The sequence below is a fragment of the Notolabrus celidotus genome, chromosome 23 (genome assembly GCF_009762535.1).
Source record: "Notolabrus celidotus isolate fNotCel1 chromosome 23, fNotCel1.pri, whole genome shotgun sequence".
Classification (NCBI taxonomy): Eukaryota; Metazoa; Chordata; class Actinopteri; order Labriformes; family Labridae; genus Notolabrus; species Notolabrus celidotus.
The window spans coordinates 12,044,490-12,062,373 of record NC_048294.1 but is presented as its reverse complement, the minus strand read 5'-3'; the positions used below and the strand labels follow the sequence as shown (position 1 = coordinate 12,062,373).

At 38.6% G+C, this 17,884-nt stretch overlaps 1 protein-coding gene across 1 annotated transcript; it reads left to right on the top strand.

Moving 5' to 3' along the window:
* The first annotated feature begins 133 nt into the window (after positions 1 to 133).
* On the top strand, positions 134 to 17,229 carry tnk1 (tyrosine kinase, non-receptor, 1). Its single transcript, XM_034675979.1, has 16 exons — positions 134 to 196; positions 1,537 to 1,630; positions 1,705 to 1,875; positions 5,495 to 5,673; positions 7,205 to 7,269; positions 7,371 to 7,550; positions 9,183 to 9,335; positions 9,436 to 9,713; positions 9,797 to 9,923; positions 10,065 to 10,211; positions 10,301 to 10,395; positions 11,140 to 11,358; positions 11,761 to 11,825; positions 14,251 to 14,759; positions 14,836 to 14,931; positions 16,715 to 17,229. Exons 4-16 carry the CDS (start codon positions 5,511 to 5,513, stop codon positions 16,889 to 16,891), a joined length of 2,274 nt encoding a protein of 757 aa, XP_034531870.1. The 5' UTR covers positions 134 to 196; positions 1,537 to 1,630; positions 1,705 to 1,875; positions 5,495 to 5,510; the 3' UTR covers positions 16,892 to 17,229.
* Positions 17,230 to 17,884: the final 655 nt, after the last annotated feature.

Here is a 17,884-nt window from a genome sequence, read left to right as displayed (position 1 = left end):
GTTCTATCTCAATACATTGTGGTACAGGATACCTGATAAACACTTCACTTAAGAAAGGTTAAGTCTGTGTACCCTTAAGTAGAGTTTTAACTTCCTAAGTATTGCTAATAGCGGGAACTAGCTTTAGCTAGCTCATCAAGGTGCGCCTCGTCAACCATAGCTTTTAGTTTTAGCAAGGTACAGAAAGTTGATCAAGGTTAGTTAGTTGTTACCATTATGGTTGCTTTAGCTACAAACATAATAAAATATTCAAGGCTAGGTACAGCAAGCTAACAATCTGTATGTTAGATGTTCCCAAAAAATAGTTTGGGCTGGATGCATTAGCTTAGGTGTATCTGATAAACTAGCTCTTTGTTTAAGCTAACTATATAATTAGAGATACAAATTTAAGCTAGCATGCCCAATAGTCTATGTTTTATTGTGTGAATTTAAAGCTGCCGTTGGTAGTCACGGAGTAAACATCTGTTCAAAGAGAGGGACTTCTAATGTCAACACTACTCCTTCCAACCTGATTTCCTCTTAGCCCCCAAAACACAGATTGGCGTGCGCAGTCATGATAGTGCTGGACTCATAACCAGTCATAGGACGTAGTCAGGACAGAGGATTGGAGATTAGCTATGATTGATCCGTGATAACAGGAACGAGGGAAATATTAACATTGCTTGATACAAAGGCATTGGAAAACGCATAGATTTCACAATAGTCTCAAATTACTTCACTTACCGATGAGTACTGATCAGTATTATGACCTTTTCTTCAAACCCAGCAGAAAAAAAGGAACATTTTTACACCATTCCTACCAACAGCAGCTTTAACTTACATTTGATTATATCTAAGTCAATTTAAATGGATTGTAGCTCGAGTAACAGCTAGACTAGCCTGTTAACAAATTGTAGCTAGAACAACAGGTGCTCCTCAATTTAGCTTTATATGCTCGATAAACTTAAACTGTTCTTGTGAAACTGGGCTAAGAAGTTAGTTCATTAGTATGGAAGAGGATTAGGGCCACTGGAAAAGAAAGTAAAATTAAGGTCAAACTTTTATTATTATTATTATTATTATTCTGACATCAAAGTCAGAATTCTATGATTAAAATGAGAATTCTGAGATTAAAGTCAGAATTTTGAGAAAAAAGTCAGAATTCTGAGATTAAAGTCAGAATAGATTCAAGTCAGAATTCTGAGAAAAAAGACTGACGTATTTCTCAGAATAATAATTATAAAAAAAATTAGACCTTAATTTTTATTTCTGTGTTTTTAATTCTGACTTTAATCTTAGAATTATGACCTTTTTTCTCATAATATTAATAATTTAAAAAAAAATTGACCTTCATTTCTTTTTTTTTCCATTGGCCCTATTTTTCATTCATTCATTCATTCATTCATTTATCTGTTTATTAATGTTAAAAAAAAAACACCCAGGTGTTTCCCTCTACTTTTCCGTTTAACCACATTGCCATACGGTTATTCATATTTGGTGACCTATATTAATAATTTTTGCCGATGATTAATGATATCACATTGTTTCTCTGTGCAGGTTATTTCAGTTTGTCTCTCAGGTGAGAGAAAGGAAGGGGTGTGGTCAGCAGAGAAACTGGAGAGAGGCGGAGAAAAGAGCTGAAAACACACAGGTAGATCAGAAGGACGGCTTGTTGTGGATTACCAAAAACATAACTTTGATCATAGACTACATATTTACCTGCAGCCTACAGACTGTGAACTCATCGGGGATTCAAGAGAAGAGTTGTGATTTTAAAGACAGTCCTCGATCGACGACGCTGGAGGTTTCAGTGCCGACATGGATCACTTGTCTCGGGGCGTGTGTGGTTAAGACAAAGCTGTCAAGAACTGGAGATCTGACTTACTTTGACTAACGGTGGGTAGTGTGGTCATACCTGTAAGTAGGAACACTGCAAAATGATCAGATACCTGGTGTTATAGTCATATCAAATAAGAAGTTTTGAAAAGTCTTCAATGTGAAATCTTGAAATCTTGGTCATTAGATCGATTTTCACTAGTTTTTGACATATTGTTTTATACAAATGGACATCTAAGGAACAATTAATAATAAACATGGAAAATATCACAGATGACAATAACATGCACACTTATTCTTTCTAATGTACTTCAGCCTATTATATTTTCAGAGGGAAATATTCCAACTTTGTACATTAATTAGACTTCATACTTAGTTACATGTCATGTGTTAATCAACATGGTGTGCCATTGTAGTTATAAGCTACTAAACAGGTTAAAAAGGCATCCACATCACTTAACTGCTTACCAAGAAATGAATTGAAGGTAATAATGATATCGAAACACTGTGAGCATTGAATACCTTATTTTTCTATACATGTTCCTCTATTTTACTCTTATTTTGTTTTACTCAAGCTAGATTTTGATTTCAGGGAGTATTGTACAGCTTGCTACTGAAGTAAATGATCTGAATACTTCCACATACCTTGGCTGCACCCCTACTTTTGAAAAAATGTAAAACATCTCTGGTTATTTTGTAAAAGGCACACCCTTTATGTATTTCACAGCAATTAGGAATATTAATAGGTCTTAATATTATAGCTCAGATTTTTTTTTAAAAAGCACTATTTCTTTCTGAATGAAGCTTTGTCAGAGCTCTTATATTGACAGTGTCATGTGTAACTGCAGGGGCTTGATCTTAGTTTGTTTTGAAGACATCACCAATGTAAACAATACTCTCCCACTGAAGTGTAGGTTTACTGGACAAACAGCACAGGTTGCCATTTGAAGTTACAGATAATGTTTAACTAGTGAGCGTTCAGCCATGTGAAGCTTAATAACCAAAGAGTTAACACGTGTTTGTTATGCATGCCGCCCATGCTAAGAGCATTTTTCAGGAGCTGAGGTAGGTTAAAGATTCATCACTCTGTACATAGAGGGGTTGATCACAGAGTTTACTTTGTTTACTAGTGTGCATGAATGTAACCTGCAGAGAATTTCCTTCATGCTCGCTCAAGTTAGGAACGAGATTAATTGGGAGTTGTCACTGGAAATATATGCAAGCCCAGGCTAGTACCCTCCTGCACTTGTCGAGTTTTTACATCATCACTTGGCAGTTAAAAAGAGAGACAGAGACAGACAGGTTGAATGCTGAGGACAATGTGGCTCTGCTGGCTGTTTGGTGTTGATGTTAATTTTTTCCCAGGGTAGCTGACAGGGGAATGTTGAAGGCCTTTTCTGACTCATAGCTGCTGGGTTTGGTGAGCTGATAAGCAGCTGATTTATGGCTGAACAACCCTCCAGGAACAGTAAAAATTAAAACCAGAGATTATATCTGACAAAAGGAGAATTTGCTGTGTTTTAAGTTTCAGTTTTATGCATTTTATTACACTCATTAAAGGCATTCTTACTACTTTACTGTCATCATTTAGGACGTTACAGAAATGCTATAATGACAGTGAATAGGATTCCCCAATCATCCTGATGAAGTGGATTTAAAGTCATGCAACTGACAACATGTAACTGTGGTAACATAAATACTGTGCGAACAGGATCCTGTCTGACTGGTGCCCTTAAACTGACAGACAAGATAATGTTTCCTCCCTTCATTTTTTCACATTGCTTCAAGAGTCCCTGTGGGATTGTTGCCTAAAAGGTTCAAATGAGTCACAGCCCAGAGAGCTGCACTGATACAGAGCCTGCTTTTTCTAATCCTTAAGAAAATGAAAGACTTAACTGTTTTGTTTCCCCTCAACACAATGCTTTTTTGTGGTTTGTCCTCTCTGTAATGCTCTTTACATTGACCCAATCATCTGAGTTAAGCCCCTTGTTGTTAAGCTACCTGTTGTGTAGGTATATTAGCATAAGCAAATGACGCGATTTTCTTGTACTCTTGTTATAAAAAGCTGAAACTGGATGTGGACTTTGACATTTTCATGTTGTAAACCTGATCAGTAGAATGTAAAGTAGTTACAGGTATGAGTTTTCTTTGCATAACACAACAACTAACAAGTGTTGGCACACATCTTAAAGCTGAACAACCCTTGGTTTCTAATGCCAAGTGGCCCTTTGTTAGCTCTCCAGGGTAACTACTGAGGCCCAGGTTGGAGCTGGGTTACTGTCTGTTCAACTCAGCACATTCACAAGGCGCCAATTTTCCTCTGATGTCATGCTTAGGATGGGAATTTAAAAACCTGCTGTTAGTATAATATCGTTCTGCTGTTTTCCAGTCACACAGATTAAGTGCACTGGAAAAACTGCCCCTCCAAAAACAAGGAAAAAAACGTATTTCATGGTACTTTTACCTGCCAATAGAACAAGTGAAAATTTGCTTGGTAAGATTTCTGAAAATAGGATGCAATATTTGGAAAACTGGGATCTTAAACTTGTTTTAATCAATATGTTACCAGTATTTTAAAGCTTAGTGTCTCAGAATAAGACAGGAATAATAACAACTAGTATTTTTCACTCAAAAAAAGATTTTTGTTCACTTCTTCATTTGTGATATATTCACCTTAATTTGAGTTGTATTATAGCGGCACTTCTCTAGGTTTAGGTCCATCTTGTACTTGAAATAAGATTCCAAAGTTTAATTTGAGCATTTTGAGATATAATGTCTTCTCATAGTGAGCTGGATATACTAATATTCAGTCATGTTGTTTTTAGGATAAGCCAGCTATGCTCAAAAGTAGGTGTTTCATTGTGTGCATGTAGTTTGAGGATGTATATTTTGATCTGATTTAGAAGAAACAGTGCCTGAAAACTGTAACCCACCCTTAAAAAAAACAACTTTTCTTTCTTTCTTTGTTTCTTTGTTTCTTTCTTTCTTTCTTTCTTTTATCAATGGAGCTGTTTTATGATAGCTTGAAAAATGTATGAAATGTAAAAAAAAAAACCTTGTTTCTTCTGAATTACAAGTCAAAACAAGATCACTTCAAGATTGTTTGACTTAACAAGATAGGTAAGACGTGTTGTCTTAAAACAAGTCCCTCTATCTTGCTCAAATGTTAAGTAAATTTTATCTTCAATCAAGTGGGATATAACATTTTGACTAAAAATGAGACAATTCAACTTGGTAGGAGTTTTTTGCAGTGTGTATCTCACAATTGTTACAAGTTTATTACATCCAGACTCATCTCCAACTAAAAAATAAACAATAAATTGTAAAAACTTGCACAGAAATCTGGCAATTTGAAGTTAAAAATACTTTTTGACGGCTAGTTAGCTATGGTAAGACACTAGCTAATGTTAGCATCCAGCCACTTACTGGACAATACTACCAATAGCAAGAAATGCATATATAACTGTTGGATAGTGATTTCCAGCAAAGACAATGATAGCTAATTGACATAATGCTAGCAAGGAAAAAATAACTAGCTTATTTTCTAGCTTATTGACTGGCTAATGTCCTAGATCCAGTAACACCAGTGATGTGGTTAAATTTGCTAATTTGAAAACCAAAGTAAAGATACACAAATGTCCAAGCACTGTCACATAACCTTTGACCCTTTCATCTACAGGCGGGTCTGCCAGGTCATGCTGATGGACCAGGACACTCAGTGGCTGTATGCACTCCTGGCTGAAGTCCAGCTGGAGAAGTTCTACCTGCGTGTCAGAGATGGACTCAACATCACGCGCGTCGATCACTTCGCCTACGTGAAGGAGAGCGATCTGGAGCAGATCGGAATCAGCAAACCAGGTGAGCATGACCGTCCCCTTTGATCATCTTCAAGAATTAAATTTAAATTTAGAGGGATGTGAACTGTTTCTGGTACAAGTGAATTGTCCTCTGATTACCTGCGTGCTTTCACATATGTTAAATTTAATCAACCTTTGAAATTACTACTAGCTATTGATTGTACAGTCTAATCACATTATCAAATCTCAGCCTCATTGTATGACCTTCATCAGCAAATCGTTAGCTTGATTGCTATTCTGTTACCCACTTTAATCAACTCCTATTACTATGCTAACACATTGCTTGAATCTGCATATAGGGACCAGTAGACACAAAATGTAAGAAAAAAAATTCAAGAACACTGGTGCTTGAATTTTAAAAAAAGATATAAATGAGACCCCCAAAATATGCAAATGGTTTGCGTGGCCGATGAGTGTGACCAATTTGGTGATATTTTGTGCATTTTAAAGCCCCCAAAAATCCATTTCCTGTTTATGGCGAGACATGTACTTTTGATGCATCACCTGAATGTCTGCCACGCCCACATTCTTTTGATTTTGCGTCATTTTTCTGATAACTTTTAATCATCAATGTGTTTACTACCAAATGTGTGTGGTTTGGACTTTTGATTGGAGAAAAGGCCATGGGCAATATCTCTTAAATACGTACCCTGCAAATCACCAAAATGAGATTGCTGCGCTTCCTGTTGGGATTTCACCATGACGCCCGCGGACTTTTTTGTAGGTCTTGGGATTGTAAATTTGCAACAAAAATGTCATGCATTTAGCAGGAAGTAGCATGAGGGGCTGACCTTTTAAGTCATTAGGGGGCTCTCTGGAGCAGGTATCGGCACCAAAGCAATGGATTCATACATTTTACGCCATGACTGAATTGTGGACAAAGTTTGGTGAGTTTTGGGCCACGTTGGTTGAGGCATGCAAAGTTGGCTTTTAAGGGGCGGAAAAATCATAGCGATCCTTAGGGATACAATAGGGCCTTGCCGCCGCTGCGTGACAGTACTCCAGCCCTAAAAATCCTAAACTTGGGATAACATTACTCTGAATTTTAACATATAATTCTTATCAAATACACATGTATACTTATCATGTCATGTCTCCGTTTTAAGTGCGCAAGTAAACATTTCCCAGCTCTGCATTTTCATAATTTCTGCTCTTATAAGTTGTCATCCAAGGCTCAAAGTGCAAGTAGTTCATCATGTTCTTCATGATTATGAATCCAACATGTGTACAGTTTGTATTTTGAGAGTAACCTGTCCCCTGAGTGTATCTTTTGTCTGCCTTTATTTATCAATCCCACCCTTTTTTCCTCATAGCGTTGAACTATTGTTTTCTTGACACACTAAACACTCGTGGGCGTGTCTAAAAATCAGATTCACTGGAATATGATCACATCTTATGCAGCAACATGGCACCAGCATGTAGACAGTTTGTCTTCAGGCAAACCTTTGCCATGTTTATGATGGTGTCTGTTTGCAAAAAAATACCAATGGCTGCTACACCCTTATCAAGTCTTCATTATGTTTTCCTTCCAGCTCAAAGGAGACTATGGGAGGCTCTGAAACGCTTCAAGATAAACTCACGGTCGCGGGCACCCAAGGTCTGAAACACAGAGTCACATCATCTTTAAGTTCATACACATTTGGTGTAAACTACATGTAGGTAGTAATAAGATATTTATTCAAATGTCGATGCACTCAGGTAAGTCGACCTCAGGATGGGCCGGAGCAGTGGAGCGGCCCTGCTCAGAGTCAGGAGGGAGTAAGCCGGGCTCTCCCGAGTCTGATCCAGGACACAGAGCTGGTTCTGGGAGAGAAGCTGGGCTCGGGTTCCTTTGGGGTGGTGAAGAAGGGAGAGTGGCACACGCCTACTGGGAGAGTGGTAAGAACTGTTTAATGCTATTCATTTTGTACTATTAAGCAGATGCAGTTTAACAGTCTAACAACCCAAAACAGTCTGCAGGTACATTCTATATATAGTGTCAAAGCATACACTGTATGTTCTGTAATTTCAATCTTCATTATGTCAAACCCAAGGATACTTTCCAACAGGTTTCGTACACCTCAGGTCTTTCACCTTTTTGTCCTCTTTCAGCCTGCTGTTTTGGTTTGACTGCTGACATCTTACATGTTTTGGTTCAGGGTTTTTTTTCCACAGTAATGAGCTGTTGCAAGGAAAAGTGACAATAAACTCCAGTGAATTCTGCCTTATCAGCTCAAGAAAAGCTGTTAGAATAAATTACCAAGAAGCTGGTGGACAGTGTAGCATTCGGCAGCTGAAGAGATGAGTAGGGGAGAACGGGGTTGGTTGTCACACTTTTTACTGTTTTGATGATTGCTCATCATCAAAACATCTTTCAATAGTCATTCCTACATTTAATTAAAGCTTAAGGTGTTGGCTTGAAATGTGTATCCCTCTCATTTTCCAAATCATTGTAACAAAGAGGCAATTAACTATCAAAGACACTGTCACAATGGTATTTCAATGGGAAAAATATTTTAAAAAGGCAAGAAGGCAGAACTAAATTTAAAAGTTTAATTGCACTGACAAGTCATAGGCCTACATAACTTAATGCATTTTAACATAAAATGAGCAAGGAACATGAGCAGGAAACACATCTTTAAGCCAGCCTATATAACAACATAAAGAACAAAACAAATAGGCCAAATAATAATGGCCGACTCAACTAGGCTACATGCAGTCACTGTCTGATTTACAGTGATGGCAAATGTAGGGTCTGCACACTCCAACTCATTTCACCATGCATGATTTTGCCAACATAGGGGTCGGTTGTTACATGTGACAACCAACCCCAAAGAGAATGTGACGACCAACCCCAAGTGGATTTTTTTGCTAGCATCAAGGCTAATAACCATCTAACAACTACTTAGCTAGCAAATAAAAATCCAAACTATAGCTTTCCCCTCACACTTTGTAAGGGTAACACTTGTTTTGTTATAAACCCATCGTTTTAAAGCCTAGAAGAAAAATACTGAGGAGCTGAATATTTACAATTTCACATGAAAAACACAAAAAGTCCTCTCACCTCAAGTTCAGCTGTCTTACTCCAGAGAAGACTATGTAGGTGAGCTCTGATCCTAATTCTGGAAATGTCCATACCCCAATTTGAGAGACAGCACCCTCTGGTGGCGAGATATATAACGAGTGTGCCAACCAACCCGTGTGACAACCAACCCCGTTCTCCCCTACTTTCATCTGGGACGGGTGGGGACCAAAATGGAGTGAAATTTTGGAAAATATCAGACACTAAAGTCTAATTACTCTTTATGAATATTGATGTTATTCTGTTTCTGTTTCTGTGGATGTATTCCTTTTACGAACGTCACCATGTTAACTTCCTGTGGCGATAATATGTTGCAATGGTGTTTCTGCTGCCTTCAAATGGCTTAAACTGAAACTGCAGGTTTAAGTCAGTAGTATTCGTCGCTGTAGGCTTGCTGTCAGAAAACAAATATCAATCAGGTTGCAATTTCCCTTTTTTGCTCCTTACAGCTGCCTGTAGCAGTGAAGTCACTGAGAAGCAACATGTCCAGGCAGGCAGAGACACTCAAAGACTTCCTCCAAGAGGTGACCACCATGCAGTCTTTGGACCACCCCAACATCATCCGACTGTACGGTGTTGTACTCACACAGCCCCTGAAGATGGTAAGAACACAGAGAGGGGGTATGAATTTAAGATAATAAAATTATTTGTTTTTGTGTGTTGAGTCTGCAACATGAAATCTTTTCTTTCTCTCTCCTCTAGGTGACCGAATTGGCCCCCTTAGGCTCGCTGTATGACATGCTGCGCTCCCGTCAGTACGAGTACCCTCTTGTCCGCCTCTGGCTCTTTGCAACTCAGATCGTGGCGGGGATGGATTACCTGGAGACCAGAAGGTACATCCACAGGGACCTGGCAGCAAGGAACGTGCTGCTGGCATCCAGGGAGATGGTGAAGATCGGGGACTTCGGCCTGATGAGAGGCTTGAGCCAAGAGGCGGATCACTACGTCATGTCTGCACACAGGAGGATCCCGTTTGCATGGTGAGGGAAACAGGGGAATGTTGGTGGTTTATTAAGACAGAGTGTCTTAAGTTGTCCCTTAATGCTGCTGTTTTTTCCTGCAGGTGTGCTCCAGAGAGTCTCCGTGTCGGCTCTTTCTCTCACGCCTCAGATGTGTGGATGTTCGGTGTCACTCTGTGGGAGATGTTCACCTACTGCGAGGAGCCGTGGTTTGGCCTGTCAGGCAGACAGGTACACACTCGTCAACCACATTTGAACTTTCCAGAGTATTTGTATTCCAGTTTGGAATGTGTGACCCCGCCCTGATGCTTTTGTAATACACTGTGTGACTCAGAGTTATGTAATTTCTGACATGCTTTCTCCTGAGTGCAGATTTTGTGGCGTGTGGAGAGGGAGGGCGAGCGTCTGGAGAAACCTCCGGATTGCCCTCAGGAGCTGTACGCCGTGATGAGGAAGTGCTGGGCCTGCAGTCCACATGACAGACCCAGCTTTGCTCAGCTCTCCACGATGGTGGCAGAGGTTTGCGGCACAACTTGATAACTTCTTTATGTGCACAATGCAGCAGAGAGGCAATTTTTTTGGTAACTTATTGATTATTCTCTTTTTAGGCTAAACCAATGGAGATACAAATTGGCAGAGACTTTGCTGAACCTAGAAAACTCGCTCTTGTGGCTAACGACTTGGTGACCGTCGTAGACCATGGGTAGGTGAAAGAGAAGAGGGTGGGACTGGAAGAGTAAAGGGAGAACTTTGACTGACACAAAAGGCTATTGTTGAACTTTTTAACTGGCTAACACAAAACACACTTCTTCTTGTATTACACACTTAAAAGAGCACTAGAAAAAATGCCCCTCCAAAAACCAGAACAAAAACATATTTCAAGGTACTTTTACCTACGAAACAGTGCCTGAAAACTGTAACCCACCCTTAAAGAAAACAACTTTTCTTTCTTTCTTTCTTTTATCAATGGAGCTGTTTTCTGATAGATTCTCCAATAAAATGCATTTACTTAATTCAAGGAAAGTGTTTGTCTTAAATCAAGATTATCGGTCTTCCACAAATAAGATCTCAGCTAAAAAAAATGTATGAAATGTAAAATAAACCTTGTTTCTTGTAAATTACAAATCAAAACAAGATCATTTTAAGATTGTTTGACTTAACAAATTATTTAAGATGTCTTAAAACAAGTCCCTCTATCTTGCTCAAATGTTACCTGTTTAGTAAATGTATCTTAAATCAAGTTGGATAAGACATTTTACTAAAAATGAGACAATTTCACTTGGTAAGATTTTGAGGTGTTGCAGTGAGCTAACTTATGGACTCTAAAAAAATCATCTCTACATATGCTATCGTCGTGTTTTAGCATTATGCTCGCTCACATACCGACTTAATTTAAAGATATATGTCTGTGTATGTATGTTTTTCTTATATGTCTGTCTCTGTGCAGTCTGGAGCTGAGTGAGTGGAGAGGTCAGAACCACAGGACACTGGCAGTGGGCTGGTTTCCCACCAGCCTCAGTGTGCCGATTCTTCCTCCAGCTGCTGCACCCAACCCTGCCGCTAACCCCCAGCACATCTCAGCCCCGCTGATGGGCAGCCTGCAGCACACCGGGCACGGAGACATCAAACCTGAGCGCTCCTGGGGGACACCTGAAACTCTGGACGAGTCAGTAAAAGCTTTTTTTTTTTCACCCAGGTTTCACTGTTTGCTAGTTTTTTGTGTGATTATTCAATTTTGGAATAATTTAAAAAGAAATGGGGAAACTCTTGCTTTACAGAGTAGTGCCTCTCAGGCTTGCTCTAATTTTTATAAACAGAGAGGGACATGAATGACCTGCAGCTAGAAATACACCAACATGAGCCTCACATGGACCAAAGTTCATCTCTTGTGCCTGTAAATTTCCTGCTTGTATCCTCTACAAAACCATATAAACTCCGTCTCAGGCTATAGTTTTATTGCTGAATGTTGTTGCAGTAACAGCCTTGAACTTTCACCACCAGTCAGTCAGATCAGTGTTTGTGAGCGGAGCCTGTCACACTAATGTGTTTACTCTTCTGACCTGTGCAGAAGTGGCGGCAGGAGGTCGAGCCCTGCCAGGGAGAAGGAGGGAACCAATCTGCAGAAAATGGCAGGTGGGAACAACCGAGAGCAGAGTGAGAGCTAAGCTGAATCACTTGGTGGAAGAATTATGGATGCTGTTATTTAATGCAGACTTTTTATACGCTTTATGTTATACTTAATGCCTTCAAGTGATGCATGCTGTTTCTTTTGCAGATTGCACAGGGTTTAATATGAAGCATAATCCAATCCAATCCAATCCCTTTTATTTATATAGCACATTTTAAAAACAACAAGGTTACCAAAGTGCTGCACAACAAATACAAACAGTAGAAATAAATAATAGTCAAATTAAAAATACAGTAAATTTAAAAGACAAACAGAGACCAACACTAACTCTCATGCCGTATTAAAAGCCAAGGGGTAAAAATGAGTTTTAAGCTATTTTATACAGTCTATGGTTTTAAGACGTAATTTAAAAGTATCCAGGGTGGGGGCCATTTTGACTTCTTAGGCCGGTGGAAAATAACGGCAACTAAAGACACTCAGCAGATCCAGATGTGATCCTTGGTGAGTTTAGGGAACCTTAAAGTGTTGGTCTACAATGCAGTCTGAACCAGTGACGCAGAGTTCCAGTGTTACAGTTTGAAAGATGACATCTGGTGAAAAAATCATGCTAGATGACAATTATTTGTATTGATTACACGAGTCTTGTGTGGAATGATAGTTTAAATTCTCAAAATGAAAAAAAGAAGTAAAAACAGCTCATGATACATTGTCCAATCCAATCCAATCCACATTATTTATATAGCACATTTTAAAAACAACAAGGTTACCAAAGTGCTGCACAACAAATACAAACAGTAGATATAAATAATAGTCAAATTAAAAATACAGTAAATTTAAAAGACAAACAGAGACAACATAAACTCTCATGCTGTATTAAAAGGCAAGGAGTAAAAATGAGTTTTAAGACGTGATTTAAAAGTATCCAGTATTCCACAGTTTAGGAGCTACCACTGAAAAAGCTTGGTTATCCCTCGGCTTTTGTCGCCTCTTTGGCATGACAAGACGCATCTGATCTGCAGACCTCATTGCTCTGGAGGGGGCATCGATGTGTATGAGGTCAGAGATGAACTGAGGTGCCAGACCATTTAGTGACTTAAAAACAAACATTAAAATCTTAAAATTAATTATAAAAAGTACAGAGCCAGTGGAGGGAGGCGAGAACGGGGCTGGTATGTATGAAAGGGTTGAGATAAAAGAATGAATCAAGTGCTCAAAATCATTAAAAGATACAACAGATTTAATTTTGGATAAAAATTGGTTCTAACTACTGAGTTTATTTGTATATCAAGTTTAAAATCGCTGTCCTTTTTTTTTTTAGTCAAGGTATTTTTATTGGTTTTTCGACAGTTGTACACAAACACTCATATACAGCAATGATGTCTCATTTTTTGAACAGTGAAACACCCCCCTCCCCCCAACCCAAAGCTCCAACAGAGCCCCTTTTCCAATGTACCTTACTTAGTAAAGAAAAAAGAAAACAAAATAAATCGTGAAAAGACAAAATTAAATAAATAAACGTGAATAAGTAAATGAAATAAACAGGATACTTATATATGCATACATACACACACACACAACACACACACAGAAATATATACACATAAACGCAAACACACATGTATGAATGTACACACAAAATAAGAATATACTTATTAATGAATAAATAAGAGAAATGAAACAAATAAAAGATTACCTGGAATGTTGTGGGGTCATCAGCTCTAATTTATAATATCTTTTGAGTCCATTTTTCCTAAATAAGTTAAAAAAGGTTGCCAGATGTCGTAGCATTTCTGGGCATTGCCTCTTGTGGTGTAACGTATTTTCTCAAATGTTAAATGATGGATAACATCATTTATCCATGACTTGAAAGTTGGAGTATATTTTTCTTTCCATTTAAACAGTATCTGCCGACGTGTCAGGAGAGAGAAAATCACTGTCCATTTTGACGCCAAAGTTTGTGACTATGGGTTTTACATAAGTCTGCAGGGAACCCAGTAGGTCTATAGGAGAGACACCACTGGGTTGACTTGGTCCAAACACCATGACCTCAGTTTTATCTTCATTTAAGTTTCAAAAGTTAAAAGCCATCCATGCCTTGATGTCCTTCAGGCACTCTAGTAGGGGTATCAGGGAGCTCTTATCACAATAAAGCTACTTGAACTTATTATAATGTTAAATGTATGAATTGATGAATTTGTAAGCCTTTATGTGATATGAAACAGATCATCTAGAAGTCAAAGCTAAGGAAAGCTCTTTTATTATTCAGTTTTTCTTCCACCAGTGTTTGCTCATTGGCCCACATTTGACAGTTCTGCCCTCTAGTGTTTTTATTTGGCGCCTACACACGCCTGAGTTAGAGCTCCTCTGTCATGTAGAGTTGACAGTAAAATTTAAAAAAATGTAAGTAAGGTCCTTCTCCTGTGTCTGTAGGAATGTCTCAGAGCTTGGAGTCTGTCCTGAGTGGACCCCGTCCTCGGGCGCACACAGTCGGCGTGATCAGAATGGATCACCAGGGTCGACTGTTACCTCCCGCCATGGCAGCTCACAGTGCGGTCGTACAGCAGGATCTACGCCGCTTCAGCGAGGCCAGCATCAACCCGCCTCCCCGACCGCCACCTCCCAACTTCAAACGTCCGATCATGAAACCTCAAAGGAGGCCCACCATACACCAGGTTCCTGGGGCCCCGTGGCCCCCGCACATGATCATCCCACCTCCGGCACAAATACAGCCTCCACCTCCACCTCAACACCCACCTCCACTTCAACACCCACCTCCACCAGTCATGGGCGGGTCAAACCTAGCTAAAATGAGCAACATGGCGCGCTCGACCCCACAGCTGGATGAGCCCACGGACAACAGAGAGAGAGAGAGGGAACGAGGGAGAGAAAGGGACAAGTCGCCGCAGGTGCGCAACACCAGAGACGGTCTCATTGGACAGGTAAGAAACAGATTTCTTCTTTTCTGTTTTTAACCTTTTTCAATGGGTCAAAAGCTTCATTGGTTTCCCCTCTAAGGTTATGGAGGCTGTCCATGGAGTGACCACTGAAGAGGTTCATGTTGCACTTCAACGAAGCGACTGGAACCCTGTGAGAGCTGAACAACAACTCAAGGTAAATACGATGACACTTTACAACTCATCCACCTGTGTGTGACACACTATGTCAAATTTTTGTTTGTAAAACGCAGATATGGTTGCTTGGCTTCCATTCATAGTCTGCCTCATGCATCGTATTTAAAGGCCTCAGGGCCGTAAGTGGAGGTTGTTTAGGGGGAGTGGGTGTTGAAAAAGAAGACCTGGAGCTCATTTGTGGTGCACTAACAGGTAAATCTGGTTGTGCTATCTTTACATTTTTCATGTGAATGACGTTAAAGCAGCACCAGAGAGTGTAGCATGATCACCAAGCAGGGATCAAGATAATAAGGGATGGGGTTTTTTTTTGTCTTTCTTTTTTTGACATAAATGCTTTAGGTGTTCATGGTTTCTTTTTTTATTTCATTCAATAAATAAATCAGTCTTTATTTGTACACTGGGAAAAATGCCCCTCCAAAAACAAGGAAAAAAAATGTTTTTCAGGTACTTTAACTTTGAAATAAGCAAAGAAATCTGCCAATAGAACAAATGAAATTTGTTTGGTAAGATTTCTTAGAATAAGACGTAAAATTTAGAAAACTGTGATCTTAAAATTAGCAGGGAAAACTTATTTTAAGCAATATTTTACCAGTATTTTAAAGCTTAGTGTCTCAGAAAAAGACGGCAATATTAACAATTAGTATTTTGTCACTCAAAAAAAGATTTTTGCAGTAATAAATTTCATGTCAACTTCTTCATTTGAGATATTTTCACTTTAATTTGAGTTGTATTATAGCGGCACTTCTCTAGTTTAATACCATCTTGTACTTGAAATAAGATTATAAAGTTTAATTTGAGCATTTTGAGATATAATGTCTTCTCATAGTGAGCTGGATATACTAATATTCAGTCATGTTGTTTTTTAGGATAAGCCAGCTATGCTCAAAAGTAGGTGTTTCATTGTGTGCATGTAGTTTGAGGATGTATATTTTTATCTGATTTAGCAGAAACAGTGCCTGAAAACTGTAACCCACCCTTAAAAAAAACCCTCTTATATCTTTCTTTCTTTCTTTTTCTTTGTTTCTTTGTTTCTTTCTTTTATCTATTGAGCTGTTTTCTGATAGATTCTCCAATAAAATGCATTTACTTAAATCAAGATTATCCATCTTCTACAAATAAGATCTCAGCTTGAAAAATGTATGAAATGTAAAATAAACCTTGTTTCTTCTAAATTACAACTCAAAACAAGATAATTTCAAGATTGTTTGACTTAACAAGATATTTAAGATGCATTCTCTTAAAACAAGTCCCTCTATCTTGCTCAAATGTTACTTGTTAAGTAAATTTATCTTAAATCAAGTGGGATAAGACATTTAGACTAAAAATTAGACAATTTCACTTGGTAAGATTTTGAGTTTTTGCAGTGTAGAACTAAATCACAACAAACATTATCTTGAGATGCAAATAAAGCAGTTCAAGCCCATACTCAAAGACCCAGCAGCAAGACAGGATAAGATCCAGTCCCATCTTACAGACAGGACTCAGTTTGATCTCATCTTAATCCACCATGAGTAGAGCACTTTGCAGCATATAGTAAGTTACAGTGGCAAGGACAAACTTCCTTTAACAAACAGAAACCTTGAACAGAACCAGACTCATGTTAGACAGCCATCTGCTGAGACCAAGTTGGAGAGAGGGATAGAGGAGATAAAGAGGGAGAGAGATAATAGTGGTGAGACTGATAGTAGCAGTTGTAGCCGCTGGAGTGTGGCACAAGCACAACCTCCTCTGACTTCCAACTTCTCATCTTGTGTTTTTCCCAGTTAGAGCAGCTGTACTCACTGAGCCTCTGCTCCAAAGAAGACTGTCTGAGGATCCTCTCCAGGTACCAGTGGAACCTACAGGTCGCCAGCCGCTACCTGATCCGATGGTCACGGGACGAAAGACAAGGCCCCGGGGAGAGGGAGCGACCCCCAGTTAGCAACGAAAGACGAGTCTGAATTGATCTCTCAGACTTTACAGAAATAATGGAGGACTGATTTTATCAGCAACATCTGGACTCAATCTGACTGACTGATCGACCCACTTTCATCGATAATGGGAACACACAGGAGATCGAGTGCATATAAAACAGAAGATGGTTGAATGCAAAAAGAAAAAAAAACTTTGAAACACACAAGTTTTGTAAAAACACAATTTTCCTGACTCCGATTTTATATTGTTCACGGTGCACTATCCAGTACATTGTCTTTTCTTGAAAATAGTTTTTGTACGTGAATTAATTTGTAAATACTGTAAGAAAATGTTGTATTAAATAAAATTGATGATCTGTTCTTAATACTGAATGATTCCTGGTAATATGAGCATCTTATGCTATTGAAAATTATGCCTCTCAAGCATAAAAATATGAAAAAGTGAATATTTTGCCTCTGAAGTGAAAAAACAAGAAAAATTTAAAATTTTGCCTCTTAAGCATAAAAACGTGAAAAAGTGAAAATTTTGCCTCTTAAATGAAAAAACATGAAAATTAAAAATTTTGCCTCTTAAGCATAAAAACATGAAAAAGTGAATATTTTGCTTCTAAAGTGAAAAAACACGAGAATTAAAAATGTTGCCTCTCAAGCATAAAAACGTGAAAAAGTGAAAATTTTGCCTCTATAGTGAAAAATAGAATGAAAAATTTAAAATGTTGCCTCTATAGTGAAAAAAACATGAAATTTTGCCTCTATAGTGAAAAAACATGAAAAAGTGAAAATTTGGCCTCTCAAGCATAAAAACATGAAAAGGTGAAAAAAAAAATCTTAAATTGAAAAAAAAACCTAAACTGGAGTAGAGTTTGAGTGGACTTGATGAGACAGTTTAAGGCCAGGTTTCCTTCTGATGCAAAGATGACTTTTTAAAGTTGAACCAGATGCTCCTCATTCAGATTTGGGATTTTCAAAGTCCCTCCCAAACTTTTCCTGTGGTCACTTGGACAGAGTAGCACAAGATAC